Source organism: Hyperoodon ampullatus (genome assembly GCF_949752795.1).
Source record: "Hyperoodon ampullatus genome assembly, chromosome: 4".
In the NCBI taxonomy this organism is placed as follows: Eukaryota; Metazoa; Chordata; class Mammalia; order Artiodactyla; family Ziphiidae; genus Hyperoodon; species Hyperoodon ampullatus.
In genome coordinates this window covers 111,501,207-111,518,634 of record NC_136917.1, presented here as the reverse complement: position 1 = coordinate 111,518,634, position 17,428 = coordinate 111,501,207, and the positions used below count along the sequence as shown (strand labels likewise).

Here is a 17,428-nt window from a genome sequence, read left to right as displayed (position 1 = left end):
TGTTAAGTGCTGAGTAAGAACCCAGTCACTGCAGAAGAGACCCACTGGGCTAGTGCACTGCTCAGAGCCAGGCTCATGGCTGGCCCTGCCATTTACTATGAGGCCACATTGGGCAAGTTATGGAACCTCTTCATGCCTTGTTTCCTTATCCGTAAAATGGGGAAATAATCCTTATGTTTTGCTGGATGATTGTGTGCACATGCAACCTCAAGCTCCCAATCTGACCCACTGTGGGCAGCATTATGGTAGCTGCTGTTCATGCAGGTTTTTATTAAAATTAACACACTGCCCCTGTTTTCTAAAAATTTTTAACTTATAAGCCAGTAAAAAATATGTTGAGTTAAATCAACATATATAACTCGAGTTATATCTCCACTGTGGTCTGTTAAACCCTTCACAGGGTTGGTGGTGTTTCTGCCTTTAAGAGAATTCAGATAGCCTGTTCATAAACAAAAGTACAAACAAATAATCTAATTAAACAATGCTTTTTACTGCTATAGGGATGAGTTAAAGTGAAACAGGATCAGAATGAAATAAGGGTGAACATATCTTTTCCCAAGTGTTAATTCTTAAAGAGAACATTGCAGTAGGATTGTCAATTTAAAAAAAAACCATAAACAGCCAAATAAATCTAAAGTACAGACTCACGTGACTTGCTGATAACTATATCTGTTTCTCTATGAACCAGTTTTCAAAAATTATGATTAAGAAATGTATGATTAGTTAGATAGCCTCATCCACCAGGGGGCAGACAGTAGAAGCAAGAAGAACTATAATTCTGCAGCCTGTGGAATGGAAACCACATTCACAGAAAGATAGACAAAATTAAAAGGCAGAGGACTATGTACCAGATGAAGAAACAAGATAAAACCCCAGAAAAACAACTAAATGAAGTGGAGATAGGCAACCATCCAGAAAAAGAATTCAGAATAATGATAGTGAAGATGATCCAGGATGTTGAAAAAAGAATGGAGGCAAAGATTGAGAAGATGCAAGAAATGTTTAACAAAGACCTAGAAGAATTAAAGAACAAACAAACAGAGATGAACAACACAACTGAAATAAAAAATACACTAGAAAGAATCAATAGCAGAATAACTGAGGCAGAAGAATGGATAAGTGACCTGGAAGACAGAAAGTTGGAATTCACTGCCACGGAACAACATAAAGAATAAAAGAATGAAAAGAAACGAAGACAGCCTAAGAGATCTCTGGGACAACATTAAATGCACCAACATTCACATTATAGGGGTCCCAGAAGGAGAAGAGAGAGAGAAAGTATCCAAGAAAATATTTGAAGATATTATAGTCAAAAACTTCCCTAACATGGGAAAGGAAACAGCCACCCAAGTCCAGGAAGCACAGAAAGTCCCAGGCAGGATAAACCCAAGAAAAAACACACTGAGACACATAGCAATCAAATAGACAGAAATTAATGACAAAGAAAAATTATTAAAAGTAACAGGGGAGGGGCTTCCCTGGTGGCGCAGTGGTTGAGAGTCTGCCTGCCAATGCAGGGGACACGGGTTCGAGCCCTGGTCTGGGAGGATCCCACATGCCGCGGAGCGGCTAGGCCCGTGAGCCACAACTACTGAGCCTGCACGTCTGGAGCCTGTGCTCCGCAACGAGAGGCCACGATAGTGAGAGGCCCGTGCACCGCGATGAAGAGTGGCCCCCGCTTGCCACAACTAGAGAAAGCCCTTGCACAGAAACGAAGACCCAACACAGCCAAAATAAATAAATTAATTAACAAACTCCTACCCCCAACATCTTCTTTAAAAAAAAAAAAAAAGTAACGGGAAAAATGACAAATAACATACAAGGGAACCTCTCATAAGGTTAACAGCTTTCTCAACAGAAACTCTACAAGCCAGAAGGGAGTGGCATGATATATTTAAAGTGATGAAAGGGAAGAACCTACAACCAAGATTACTCTACCCTGCAACAATCTCATTCAAATTTGATGGAGAAATCAAAAGCTTTACAGGCAAGCAAAAGCTAAGAGAATTCAGCACTACCAAACCAGCTCTACAACAAATGCTAAAGGAACTTCTCTAAGTGGGAAACACAAGAGAAGAAAAGGACCTACAAAAACAAACCCAAAACAATTAAGAAAATGGTAAAAGGAACATAAATATCGATAATCACCTTAAATGTGAATGTATTAAATGCTCCAACCAAAGGACACAGACTTGCTGAATGGATACAAAAACAAGACCCATATATATGCTGTCTATAAGAGGCCCATTTCACACCTAGGGACACATACAGACTGAAAGTGAGGGGATGGAAAAAGATATTCCATGCAAATGGAAATCAAAAGAAAGCTGGAGTAACAATACTCATATCAGATAAAATAGACTTTAAAATAAAGAATGTTACAAGAGACAAGGAAGGACACCACATAATGATCAAGGGATCAATCCAAGAAGAAGATATAACAATTATAAATATATATAGGTGCACTCAGCACATAGGTATTGAGGTGCTCCTATGTTGGGTGCACCCAACATAGGAGCACCTCAATACATAAGGCAAATGCTAACAGCTATAAAAGTGGAAATCAACAGTAACACAATAATAGTGGGGGACTATAACATCTCACTTACACCAATGGACAGATCATCCAGACAGAAAATTAATAAGGAAACATAAGCTTCAAATGACACAATAGACCAGATAGATTAAATTGATATTTATAGGACATTCCATCCAGAAACAGCAGATTACACTTTCTTCTGAAGTGCACATGGAACATTCTCCAGGATAGATCACATCTTGGGTCACAAATCAAGCCTTGGTAAATTTAAGAAATTGAAATCATATCAAGCATCTTTTCTGACAACAATGCTATGAGATTAGAAATAAATTACATAAAAAATACAAACACATGGAGGCTAAACAATACATTACTAAATAACCAAGAGATTGCTGAAGAAATCAAAGAGGAAATCAAAAAATACCTAGAGACAAATGATAACAAAAACACAACGATCCAAAACCTATGGGATGCAGCAAAAGCAGTTCTAAGAGGGACGTTTATAGCAATACAATCCTACCGCAAGAAACAAGAAAAATCTCAAATAAACAATCTAACCTTACACCTAAAGTAATTAGAGAAAGAAGAACAAAAAAAAAAACCCCAAAGTTAGCAGAAGGAGAGAAATCATAAAGATCTGAGCAGAAATAAATGAAATGGAAACAAAGAAAACAATAGCAAAGATCAATAAAACTAAAAGCTGGTTCTTTGAGAAGATAAACAAAATTGATAAACCTTTAGCCAGACTCATCAAGAAAAAGAGGGAGAGAACTCAAATAATAAAATTAGAAATGAAAAAGGAGAAGTTGCAACGGACACTGCAGAAATACAAAGCATCATAAGAGGCTACTATCAGCAACTCTATGCCAATAAAATGGACAACCTGGAAGAAATGGACAAATTCTTAGAAAGGTATAACCTTCCAAGACTGAAACAGGAAGAAACAGAAAATATGAACAGACCAGTCACAAGTAATGAAATTGAAACTATGATTAAAGATCTTCCAGCAGGGGACTTCCCTGATGGCACAGTGGTTATGAATTCACCTGCTAGTGGAGGCGACACGGGTTCGAGCCCTGGTCTGGGAAGATCCCACATGCCGTGGAACAATTAAGCCTGTGCACCACAACTACTGAGCCTGCACTCTAGAGCCTGCATGCCACAACTACTGAAGCCTGCATGCCTAGAGCCCAGGCTCTGCAACAAGAGAAGCCACCACAGTGAGAAGCCTACACACCGCAATGAAGAGTAGCCCCCACTTGCCGCAACTAGTGAAAGACCGCGCACAGCAACGAAGACCCAACACAGCCAAAAATAAATAAATAAAATAATAAATAAATTTATAATAAAAAAAAAGACACATGTACCCCAGTGTTCATTACAGCACTACTTACAATGGCTAGGTCATGGAAGCAACCTAAATGCCTATCGACAGACAAATGGATAAAGAAGTTGTGGTACATATATACGATGGAATATTACTCAGCCATAAAAAGAACAAAATTGGGTCATTTGTAGAGACATGAATGGACCTAGAGACTGTCATACAGAGTGAAGTAAGTCAGAAAGAGCAAAACAAATATCGTATGTTAATGCCTATATGGAATCTAGAAACAGCACATGAACCAGTTTGCAAGGCAGAAATAGAGACGCAGATGTAGAGAACAAACGTATGGACACCAAGGGGGGAAGTGGGGTGGTGGGATGAACTGGGAGATTGGGATTGACATGTATACACTAATATGTATAAAATAGATAACTAGTGAGAACCTGCTGTATAAAAAATAAAATTAAATTAAAAAAAGAAATGTATGATTATATTAAAAATCTGAGGAAATAATTGTTTCTTTATAATATAAAACTTTATTATCTTCATGTGTTCTTGGTGAAGTTTTTGTGTGTGTTTGATATTTGAAGCATAGTTCATTTTAAATGTATTTCTTAAAAAAATGTATTTGTGAAACAGTCAAAACTGTAAGAGTAGAGATGAGCTCTTCAGAAGTGATGATGGCACGTAGAGAAGATCTAGTGTTACTCATCCTGACCTTTGCTCATGCTGGCCTTTGTTTGCTTTTAGATCCCCAGGTATATCATCACACTTCATGAACTCCTAGCCCATACTCCCCATGAGCATGTGGAGAGGAAAAGTCTGGAGTTTGCTAAATCCAAACTAGAAGAACTGTCCAGGTATGTGGAGAATTTATAATAAAGGTTTGATATGGCAAAGTAGCACATTAGTCTTTTGCGGAAACTGAATATATATGTCCAGGGAACAAGAAGTAAGACACAATCCAGCTTCTCAGATTCTGCTGAACATTAAATGCTAGCTCCTGAGATGGTGCTGATTCAGCATGCACATTAATTTTAATCAAGAAAAAAAATATCTTTGAAAATGGTTTTATGGCATGTAAATTTATATAATTGAGATTAGGCATATTTTGGTTTAAGTTTGAAAATGTTCACATTTCTTTCATCATAATAGAAGAATGGTTGTTAGTTGCATTTTTGCATCCATATTTGGTAGGAAGTCGGAGAATGTATATTTTGGATTTATCAGTGACTTTTCAGTGTTTTGGCATCTGTGTTCCTTTAGCTTATATGGGATAAATGGTATAAAGTTCTCTAATTTACTCCACCTCTAAGAAATGGCATCCTAATTTCAATGAATGGAGCTGTTCGTAAAATAATATATTGCTTTCCTGTTGCCTTTACAAGCAGCATTCTCAGGATACTCACTTATCCTTAAGAATCATGATGTACATTTGCTTTGCTTTGAGTCATGACTTGATGAAGGCTAGAAGTCCAGCATGACTTACCCTACAGCCCCAGTTAAACTGATACAAGTTCAAACCCTAGCTTCCCAGATGGAGCTCCTTTGCTTATCTGCTGGGGCAATAGAAAATCTCTTACCGTGATCCTGTATTGTGTCTGACAGGGTTATGCATGATGAAGTGAGTGACACTGAAAACATCAGGAAGAACCTCGCCATAGAAAGAATGATCGTAGAGGGCTGTGATATTTTGCTGGACACTAGCCAAACTTTCATCCGCCAAGGTAAGTCCTTGTTCGGCAGACCCACCACCTAAGTGGTCTCTGCACCTGTCACATTATCACCGGCAGATCCAGGAAAGCATTTTGGAGCAGGCTTGATTTAGCTGTTTGATTGATGCTGTTCATGCAGGATGTCCCCATGGCCTTGACCGAGGCTGTGGTTGAGGCCCACCTTTGTGCTGTTTCTTTTCAGGGGCCATGAAAAACAGCAACACAATAATAGTAAAGCACGAGTGGGACAGTAAATTACATTCTGACTGGACTCTCCTCCTCAGTGGACCGGACATTCTCTGCAGCTCCAGGGAGGACAGATTGCTCTGGCCGATTGGAGTGGCAGTGCCAGGTGGTGACGACATCCAGGCAAAGGCCCAAGAGAAACTTGCATTACTCAGAGCCCTTTCACATAGCAGTGGGGACAATGTCCGAAGTGAAAACAGCTGTCTCTTGTTCCCATTTTTCATCAGCACTTCCGGATCGGCCCCACATGATATGATTTGATTCAATTGGTAACTCCAGTTGCCAGATGAAATGTCTCACTATCAACTTGACCTGCCATATTTCGGTGATGGCGAAGGTATCATGTTTGAGGGGTGTGCTTTGGGGGCATCACCCAGTAAATTGAGCTTTTGAAGAGTTGAAGATATTTGTACTGGAAACTGTAGAGAAGCAACAACCTAACAGTCCATATTCCTCCATGGCTTTCATTACAGAGTGCAGGATGTAAACCACACTCCAAGTTCTTTTTAAGTGCTCAGGTGTTCTGGGGGCAGGGGATCATGCCCCACAAAATCGATTTGTGGCAATATATTGCACACAATCATAATTTTGAACTTGGTGAGGAGTGGCATATAAATTTGGAATTAGAATTAACCTTTAATGTGGTTTCTGTTTATAACATGCCAATATTATTTGAAGATATTTGCGTTTCTAGTGCCTACCAAAATGTGCTGCTTAAAATCTTTTTTTACCTCATCAAACAAGACATTATTTGTGCTACACACGTTAATTTTTGCACAGAACACTTAAAAAATTTACCACGTGCTGTTCTATTTTCCATATTTATTTACAAGGAGAGAAATCACACGTACGTTAAAGTTTGGAAGTATATTTCGGGATATGATACCTTTCTCATTTTTGGCTTTAGTATTAATTTTTCTTTAAGTAATAGTGGACTCTAATGCTGACAACATCAGGCCTTCATAACTCCCCCTCTATTCCTCCATACAGACCGTGTCCCCATATTGGCTTCCTGCCTTCCTGGCACTTGTCTGCTTCTGTGCCTTTACATGTGCTGGCCCTAGCCTGGACACCAGGAATGCCCTTATCCACCTTTCTTGTGCCTATGGAAGGTCTGCTTGTCCTACTAGGCTCAGGTCAGACACCTCCAAAGAGCCTTTTAAATTTCCTTCTCATCTTCCCCTCCTCTTCCCTCCAGTTAGAATGAATTTACCGTCCTCATCATTTCCGAGCCCCTTTGCTCCTGGTGCATGTATTTCATCCACTTGCTTGCATGCCTGTCTCTCCCAGTAATTGTAACTCTGAAGGGCAGTTTTTATGAATTCTCTCTTGCCTAGAACAATGCTTTCCATTATAGATAACCTGGAAAATAAACAATGGATTAAATTGAATTGCTTGTTGAAAACTGCAGTTTTGAATGTCAGCTGTCTTGTTTTGTATTCTTCTTGTAATTGGAGTTCACTGAAAAATACCTACGAAAGGACTTGAGCTGTATACTATGTGAAAATGGTAACAAAAGTTTTTATAACTAGTATTCAGTTTCTGAAAGGACTTTGGACTGAAAAGTATTATTACACATAAACTTTAACATATATCTACAAACTTAGTTGAAAAAGGCTAGAAGGTCGAATCCAATGAAAAAATCTTATTTTTTTTCATTGCACCTGGGGGAAAAACAGTCATGAGCCACTTCTCCCTTTGATTCATGTCCAGATGTTATTTATTGCTTGTTCTGTACTACATGTTTGAGGTGCTTCTGTCAGCTATTAATATATCTGATGTTATTGCTGTATTGATGTTGATATAATGATTTGCCTTTCAGCAGTTATTTTTCTGTGTTGTTTGGTTTGGTTAGTCTGTTTGGGAATTATTCAATAAAGGTGGTTTTAAAACATCAAACCTTAATCTGAAAGTAATCCAATTACGGACAATTTGGAAAGTTTGCATTATTTTGCTTTGGTCGCTCCTATTATTACTTTTACTAGATACCTTTAATAGGCTTTAAAACTCGTTGAAGTGGGTTCTTAAAAAGTTTTTTTAACTTTGAGATATTCTACTTTCTATGAAATGGACTATAGTTTATCTCTAATTGTATACTAATATTTGCATTGTTTACTTTTAGGGGTGATATATGGTCTATTTTTCAATGCGTGAGTGCGTGTGCAAACGCTTATGTACAAATATGTATGTGGTTTCGATCTCAAATGAATTTTTATTCTGAGGACTAGAAAAAATAAGGTCATCTGAAAGGCCTCCTCCAAATAGGTGTGATAGCCAATCTTGAATGTCAATCTGTAGGAATTTAGTGATTGAAAAAACAGGTTTTATTGTAAATTGATTCCAATTACTAGATGGTTGATGAGTACGATGCAAAGGACTATATCATAGCAGTGGTCTGACACTGTCATTTGTTTTCCAAAATCTTTTCAAAGTTTCTTGAGCAAAAGTGTCTGTGGCAATAATGGGTAGACATATAGCCACGTCATGGAGGTCAAATCCTGTCTCCTCCACTTCCTTGCTGGGTGATATTGGGCAATTTACTTAACCTCTCTTTGCCTCAGTTTCCTCCCTTTAAGTTGGGGTTAATAGTAGTAGCTGTCTTTTAGGGTTGTTGTGAAGATTAAATGTTCATAAATACGTCTAGACTAGTGTCTGTGAGATTATGACATAAACCTTAAAAACCAAGATCTAAATTTTGGAATGGGTGTCTATTTTAAGTAACATGAAATATATATGAATATTTATTAGAAGATAAAGGCACTTTAAGTTGACATTTTGTGCAAAATCCATTCATCATTGTTGTCTGGTGGAAATGTGAATCAGGAAAGTTAAATAAAGGTGACCGAATTTAGAGCTAGATGCATTGAGAGTGAGACATGAACCTCTGTGGTACTTTAATCATTCCCAGACTCAAAATCATGTACTTTCAGTGTACCAGTGTCCTTTGAAATTGTAACGTGGGGTCTAGAAATAGTTATACCTTCTCAAACGCCTAATCCAATAACCTGGAAATTGCTCTTCATTCTTTTACACTGCTGAGTGGAATTAAGAATCAGGGCATTAGCCAGTCTTGAATGCCATGCTATGGGAATTTAGTGATTGAAACACAGAAGTGTTTTGGTAAGTTGACCCCAATTATTAGATAGACTGATGATGATGGTGATGCAAAATATCGTATCACAGCAATGGTCTGATACTGAGGAATTACTGATTCAAGACTATGAGTTCTCTAATTTGTATTAACTAGAAAGGAATCCTCAAGTCTCATAGTTGTGTTGAAACATCATGTCAAACATAAGATGAGATGTGAAAAAAAAAATCCACTTAACTTATTTTTCAACAAGCTTATTTTATAAACTAGTGTTGAAATTGCTCACTTTTAATTCAGATGTATAGACTTCTGTACATACCTAATGCACACAGTCTCCTATTTGGATATGAGATGAACAGTTATAGATTAAGCATATTAGTGTATAGTTGCCAAGGAAACATTGGGTGTTTTTTACCTCAAAGTTAAAATTCACGGTAATGCTTAATACATGAGTTAACTGTACTCTATAATTTCTGATTTACAAAATCATTAAATGCTAGAAGCATTTACCGGTGAACACATTATTATCCAGTTTTCATAGCCTTGGTTATATCCCTTCTGAAAATGACTCTCAAACCCGCTTATCCACCTGTCTATGCTGCAGTCTTCCGCTCTGCCCTAACCTATCTGCCTGGATGACTCACGACCGCCCATGGCAAAGCTAGAACTTACTGTCTTTTCCCATCCATTCCCTTTCTGACTTTTCAGTTGTTATGCTGCTGAATCCACTGCCATCTCCTGGCAGGGATGACCCAGGTCCTCTGAAAGATCTCCTGTGACTTCGGTTTCACCCATGGGGTCTAATGAATACAATCCTGCCGCTGCTGCTACTTGCCCATCTACTCCTCTAAGCATTCTGCCTTCTGCTTTTTTCATTGCTCCGTTATTCTTCATATTTAATTACATGCTGCCTGTGCTCTCTGCCAGTTTGCTCCCATCTACCTCTCCTCCTTCTTGCCCATTCCTTTCACTGGAACCAAGCCTTCTCCCACCCTCATTCCCCAGTCCCACACCCTCCCCCAGGACTGCCTCAGCAATTCTGCCTTTGTCAAGCAGCCCCACATAAACACTCACCTGAATAGATGGAATTCAGGGAATCCATAGAAACTTGGGTTCTTTACCCCCAGCACATCTTTAGATCTCTGTAAAAGTAGATGCTGTTTGGAATATTCAGATGTTAGTGTAAACATTTTGTGACCCACAATCATAGTTTTACTGTTCTAAAACAAACAAGAACAACAAAATCGGGAAACTCAGGAAATGTATGAAGAGGAAAATAAAGTAGCCTGCAATCTCATCTCTTAGTGATGACCACTGTTAATATTTGTGATAGTCATTTAATAGTTCTTATGAGGCTGAAAGGAGCCTTTGTAAGACTGCATTTGGGGTAGGTGGTGGATTAAACAAATAGTAGAAATATTGCTGGCTCAGGGCATTTCAGAAGTCAGAGGCAAGGTATTTGCTAGCACCTTTTGTGGTACTTTTTGGTTTGATATTTAACTTAGATTAAAATTTTCTCTTGTGGGGAGCAGGCAGTCATTATTAGGGTGAAACTATATAAAGTCTATGCATAACTTCTCACACTGAATGGAAGACAGTTTTGCTCACAGGAATGTTCTGGGTATAGAATTTATGTGGTTTCTTTCCCATTTAGATTCCACAAAAAATTTTTATCACATATAATTTAAATGTAACCTGAAATGACTGCCCTTTAAAAATAGTCCTTAACTAAATTGCATTGAATTGTATAATTTGTGTATTTTTATAATGTACATGTATTGTACATTCCATTTTTAAAATACAAAGTAAACTGTATTAATGCTATTTATCTACCTTCAGTGCTCCAGGAAAATTAAATTTGCTTTTTATTATGTTATTTTATTACTCTATCTAATTATATAATATATACCTTATTCTTATGTAAATAAATTGATTGAGATCAGATTATGAAGGACAGAGGGCAGAAGTGCCTCATTCTTTGAATTCAGTTTGGCTTTCTTTTAAACTTATTTTCCACCTTATAGATAATCAAGTCTAAAGTGTTTTACAAAAATAGTAGGAATTAGTGCAACCCTTAGAATGTAATGCATTGTTCCTTCTGCTCAGAGTGCAGGGGATTTACTTGTTCCAATGGTGCATCAAATAAATCCTTGGTATCTTGGGAAACAGGCCCTAGTGTTTTTACATCAGGAACAGCTCTCACTTGACAGAATTTTAATTACTGTGTGTTCTTCACTTTTGTGATCACCAGGTTCTCTTATTCAAGTACCTTCCGTTGAGAGGGGGAAACTTAGTAAAGTTCGCCTGGGTTCATTGTCTTTGAAAAAGGAAGGAGAAAGACAATGCTTCTTGTTTACAAAACACTTTTTAATTTGTACAAGAAGTTCAGGAGGAAAGCTGCATCTGCTCAAGGTACTGGTTTTATATGACTATTCCATTTATGTTCCATGCACTTAAGAGGCATTGAGGTTAACTTAATTATGACTTTCCTATGCCTGCTATCATAAAATAGATTGTCAGATTTCATGGTGAGGTAATATACAGTTACCAATCCTGACATTTACTTTGTTGTCAATTGGATCCAAAGTAATAGAAATTTAAGTGTGCATTGCCATAAAGAAGAGCAATTAAAATCATAACCTGGACAAAATTGCTAGTTGGTGACTACTGAGCTACAAAAATCTTGTCAAATTACTGCAGTGTACTGATTATATAATATTTACTAAATGCTCTTTTATCTTCTTGCTCAGTACCAGGAGTAAGCAAACTATGGCCCGCAGCTTGTTGCCTGTTTTTGATAATAAAGTTTTATTGGAACACAGCCATACTCATTTCCTTACATATTGTCCCTGGCTGTTTTCATGCTTTTTTAGAACAGCAGATTTGAGCAGTTGCGATAGAGATCACATGGCTTGCAAAGCCTAAAAGGTTTACTAGCTGGCTCTTAACAGAAGAAGTCTGCCTATCTGTACCTTCCATTATTAGTGCCTGAAAATATTATCCAACATCACAACAAAGGCTTCCTACTGCTTAAATCACTTCCTGGTTGGAGAGTTCTGCCCTTTGCTGAGCTGCATTCACTCTACGGGGCCCCTAAGGTGCTATATAGTCTCCCATAGACTGACTTGCTAAATTTTATAAACATCGGGAGTGAGAGTCGGTGGGGGGGAAGAACCATGAAGTTCAATGAATTCAATTACTTTTACACATCTAAGTTTAATTTTGGACTCTATGAAAAATTATGAAGCAGAATTGCTATTTTCTTTTGTGGCAGTTTGAATGTAAGGTTTGCAAATCACAGGTTCCCAACCTGTGAAAGACTCTTAGCCTCTTAATGAAAAATTGGTCTGTTTCCAGACAGGTGGAGTTCTCTCTCTAATAGAATGTACATTGGTTGAGGAGCCCGATACAAGCGATGAAGACTGTAAGTCACATACTATCACTTAGAATTATATTAGAATTAAATAGTCCTATGGTTTTTATTCATTCATAGCTAAGAAGAGCTGCTTAAGGAAGCAGGAAAGATGTTAAGAATAAACTCCCTGAATTCATTTATACATGAAAATTTCTGTTGAGCCATTTAAACTGTGACCTGGTTAAACCGTCTTTGGGAATTCATATTTTACTGAATTTGTCTCTTGATAGTGACTTTGCAGTGGCAGAAAAGAAAGAGATTGAATTAGTGTGTTGGAATTCCATAAATTATGGAAATAAAAAAAAAAAAACATGAAATGAAAAGGAAAGCAGGATCCTGGTCCTGAGTAACCTACTGATCTCAGTTTCTTCATCTGCTTATGAGCTTAACAAAGCCTTCCCCATGCCCAAGAAGCACCATATTGCTGAAATGAGATTCTGGATTTAAATGCACATTGATTGTATTACTAGAACCATATGAAAGCAATTATCACTCATACTTTTGTGTTCACATCTAATTGTTTGGTTTACATGTGTTGAAGCCAAAGGTTCTGGGCAAGTGTTTGGACACCTGGATTTTAAAATAGTGGTGGAGCCTCCTGACGCTGCCCCTTTCACTGTGGTCTTGTTAGCACCTTCACGCCAGGAGAAAGCTGCCTGGACGAGTGACATCAGTCAGGTAAGCAAGTGGCTTTGGCCCTAAGTTGGGTTTTGTTTTTGTTTTAAATTTTACAACATAAACTTTTGGGAAGGAGTTTTAGAGTCAATTTATTTTTATTAGAAAATTATATCTGGTTGCTGTGGCCACTACCAGTATCACTATATGTCTTCATGTATTAAATCATTTGTGGTTGTTGTTTGTTTGAAATTTACTTGAAATGTAGTTATTGCATTTTGTGTCCTGGGCACTTTTTTTTTTTTTTTTTTTTTTTTTTTGCGTTACGTGGGCCTCTCAACGTTGTGGCCTCTCCCGTTGTGGAGCACAGGCTCCAGATGTGCAGGCTCAGCGGCCATGGCTCACGGGCCCAGCCGCTCCGTGGCATGTGGGATCTTCCCGGACCAGGGCACAAACCCGTGTCCCCTGCATCGGCAGGCGGACTCTCAACCACTGCGCCACCAGGGAAGCCCTCTGGGCACTTTTTTACAAGCTGATAATGTAATCACTTGTGTTGGACAGTGTTAAAATTGCCCTGTGAGTAATAAATTCTCCAGTGACCTCACTAGATTTTTTTTTTTTTTTCTTATTTGTTACTGAGGTAGGAAAATGGTGAGAGATTCAAAAACAGCTAACAAGGACTATGGAATCAAATCAAAGAAGAGATACTGTCTGTAGTATGAAGCCTGAAAATGAGCTCCTATATTTTATATAGAAAAAATTAGGGAACAGATTTGCTTACCTTTCCTTGATCAGCAATGCCCAGTTAGGGAATTGCTTCATTTATTCAACATTTGAAAGAATGTCAAAACTTTGTGATGATTGGACTTGGGCATTCTTCAATCCAAGCTCCACATTAATTTTGGTTCCATTAACCAATCTAGGTGAAAAGGGAAGCTGTGTAAGGAAAATATTAAAAGAAAGCTTGATTATTATCTTCAAAGTTGTTAACTCAAGGAAGATTGGGGCAAACAGGAAAGGCATATGCTATAGATCCCATTGTCTTCCTTTTCCAAAGAGCTCATAGTACTTATATACAGTAAGTCCCCTACATACAAACTAGTTCTGTTCCGAGAGCGCATTCATAAGTCCAATTTGTTCATAAGTCCAACAAAGTTAGCCTAGGTACCCAACTGACACAATTGACTATATAATACTGTACTGTAATAGGTTTATAATACTTTTACACACAAATAATACATTTAAAAACAAACAAAAATTAAAGAAAACATTTTTAATCTTACAATACATTACCTTGAAAAGTAGTGTAGTACAGTACAATGGCTGGCTCTTCTTAGCATACCAGCTACATCACTGCTACTTTTGCACTTGCTTCCGGACATCCTGGGCTTGAAATAAGATACTGTACTACTGTACTCTATATAGTACTGTACAGTAAAGTACACAAAAGCACAATCACTTGTACAGGATGCACGCATGTGACAATGTACGCCAGACACGTGAACTAACTTACGTGATTGGACATGCAAACGCACGTTAGCATCTTTGGAAGTTCGAAACTTGAAGGCTCATATGTAGGGAACTTACCGTATAAGACTTAGGTATAAATAGAAACTATATCATAGTTCTTCAGACACTTAATTTTTTTCAGAGTGACTGAAAACTGAGGGGAAATAGAAAGAAAATGAATGGGCAAAATAATTATTTTTGTATGTCAAAGAAATTTTACAGTCTCATTTGACCCTTACAGTAGTATTCTGAAGGCTAACAGAAATAGTAGTCCCATTTCACAGGTGAGAAACCTGAGGTTTGGAAGGTTAATAAGCATTTGTCCAAATACACAACTGTGTTGAGTCAGGACTCAAACCTAATCTAAGTCTTTTATTAGCACTCTGAATATCCTCTACTGGAATTCTGGATTTTTACTTCTTTTCTCCCGGGACTGTTTTGATGATGAATAAATAGCTGAAGTGAAGGTGCTGCTTTTCTGGTTAACAAAGGAATGAAAATATGGGATCTTGTGTATTTGCGTAATTACATCCTTGTGGTGATTTATTAATACTTTCATTAGCTCTATGCTGTATGAATTAATACTTTAATTAAGTCTCTGTAGTACATCTTTTACCTGATGAGACTCTGAATCAGTCATTGATTCTATGCACGTTAATTGAGCAGTCACCATGTGCTGCCAGGTACTGTGTAGGTACCAGGGATATGGCAACGGTACCTGCTCTCAAGGAGATAGGCAGGCTAGTAGGGAAGAAAGGGAAGTAGACAACTTAATGCAACAAAATTTTGTATGTGTTGTGAAGCCAAGATAAGTAGGAAAAATAGGGAGAATTGGAGTGTAGGCAAAGATGTTTTTCCAGCTGCTTATAGCTTCTACCTTATGATGTAACTGGGGCTCCTAAGATACAGAGTTGATAAAAGCACTAAGTGATCTTCCTTAGGGGGCCTGGTGAGGCATTGCTAAAAGAGAAAGACCCATGGGGTGCATGAATGATTCTATGCCTGGTCCTTTAAAGAAAGGATCCAATACTTTGCTTCCCAGAAGCATCCAAGTGATTCTCTCTACTTAGTCTACATCTTGAGTTGAGTATACAACTTCTTCCTGTTTCTCCAAGTTTCTATGACTAATATATTAAGTTGATTATATGTACAATTGAATTGGAGAAGGAAACAACAGAAAATTGTATCTTTCTGAGGGACAATGATATCATTACATGAAATTACTGTGTTCCTTAGAGCCTTGATATCGTGTGTCTTTGACACTTATGATTTCAGCCATTCAGTAAATATATTTATGCAGTGATACTGTATGCCAGGCACTATTTAGGCACTTGTGATATATCATGGACAGGAGGCAACAGCAGCAAAAAATTCCCTGACCTTGTGTAGCTTACATTCTAGCGTGGGGAAAACTGAAAATAGCAGTATACATAATAAGTAAGTATATAATATTTTATGTCAGAGGGTGATAGGCCAGGGTAAGAAGGATTGGGCTACTGGAGGTAGATGGGGGTTGGTACAATTTTTAAAAGGTGATCATCTTATTTTGAAGAAGACATCTAAACAAAGACTGCAGCAGGTGATGGAAATATCGTGTTGATATGTAATGAAGGGAAAGTCGTTCCCTTGGCAGTGCAGAGGGAACAGCCACTGCAAAGACTCTAGAGTAGGAGGACACTGCATATTTTGAGTAATAGCATGAAGGCTAGTGTGGCTGAAGGGGAATGTGCAAGAGGGAAAATAGAAAAAGAGGAAGTAATTTAAGTGGAGTTGTTAAGTAAGCAGTGGGATATAGATGTTAAGCGCTTGGAGGGAGGTCCAGGTGGGAGACTCTACGCCATTTAGATGGTATTTAAGCCCTGTTGAGATCACCCAGGGAGTAAATGTAGATAAACTGAGAAGAGGGCCATGGACTGGGTGAGGAGTCATGGAGAACAACAAAGAAGAGAAGGAATCAGCAGAGCAATTGGAGGATAGCCAAGAGGACATGGTGTCCTGTAAGTCAAGTGAAGAAAATGTATCAGGGAGTGGGGAGTGATTATGTCAGCTGCTACTGAAAGCTGAGTATGGTAGTGAGTGTTCTGAGATGCTTAGTGATTTTCCTGACTCAGGATTTGAATGGTGAGTGGTAGAGACAGAGTGCTCCACTGTTGATTGAGCCTAGCCTACTGCCCAGCAGCCTGGCATCTCAACCGGGCTTTGTTCTCTGCTTAAAGCATTTTCATCTTATGGGGAAAATTATGTGCTATACACATGTTGATGGAATTTGTCAGTATTCCAAGTATGCCTCTGGACATATTCATTATTAAGATGAGTCTACAGAATGCTTGAAAATGTACTTTTTAATATTTTATCATGTATATGTAAAAATATGGACACAAAAAGGAAACCAGAAAGACTCCCAGCACCCAGATCAGTAAATAAATGTTTATCAAAATGTCTTCCACAGATAATTACCGGAAGGTTTTTTTCTTTTTTTGAATTTTATTTATATTTTTATACAGCAGGTCCGAAGGTTTTTTTTTTTAATACAGATTCCTGAACCCACATTCCAGACACCCCCCAGGTTTAACAAACTCCACAGATCATTTTTGCACAATTAAATTCGAGAAACCCTGTTCTGAAAATCAAATGTTTCCACCTCACAATCCTGCTATACAGAAATAATTGAACAGTTTGGCTCTAAGTGTATATATGCAGCATTTTTTGCTTTTTACATCTTTTTATATTCCTGTGAATTCTTCATATTGGTGTCTTCTAATAGCAATATATGTATATTCTATCATGTTAACTTACCACTTTTCTAGCTCTTTCTGAATAATTAGGCACTCAGGCAGTTTCCAAGTTTCAGCATTAATATATGATGTGGTGCTAGCCATCTTTGCACAGGGAGTTTCTCCCCTTTTAAAGGTCCTTTGGTGGCGTATCTTACCCACAGCCGGTAAGGCTGGTACAGGGGGCCTGATCACTT

General features: G+C 38.0%; 1 protein-coding gene across 2 annotated transcripts in view; it reads left to right on the top strand.

Annotated features, from left to right (window-relative positions):
- Positions 1 to 17,428, top strand: part of RASGRF2 (Ras protein specific guanine nucleotide releasing factor 2) — a gene marked incomplete at both ends in the record, with an annotated part of 248,550 nt that overhangs the window by 109,237 nt on the left and 121,885 nt on the right. For both annotated transcript variants that reach the window (XM_079701968.1, XM_079701967.1), the window contains 5 exons: positions 4,617 to 4,726; positions 5,475 to 5,593; positions 11,170 to 11,330; positions 12,276 to 12,342; positions 12,875 to 13,011. In XM_079701968.1, the coding sequence (XP_079558094.1) occupies positions 4,617 to 4,726; positions 5,475 to 5,593; positions 11,170 to 11,330; positions 12,276 to 12,342; positions 12,875 to 13,011 (594 nt within the window). The remainder of the gene's footprint in view (positions 1 to 4,616; positions 4,727 to 5,474; positions 5,594 to 11,169; positions 11,331 to 12,275; positions 12,343 to 12,874; positions 13,012 to 17,428) is intronic.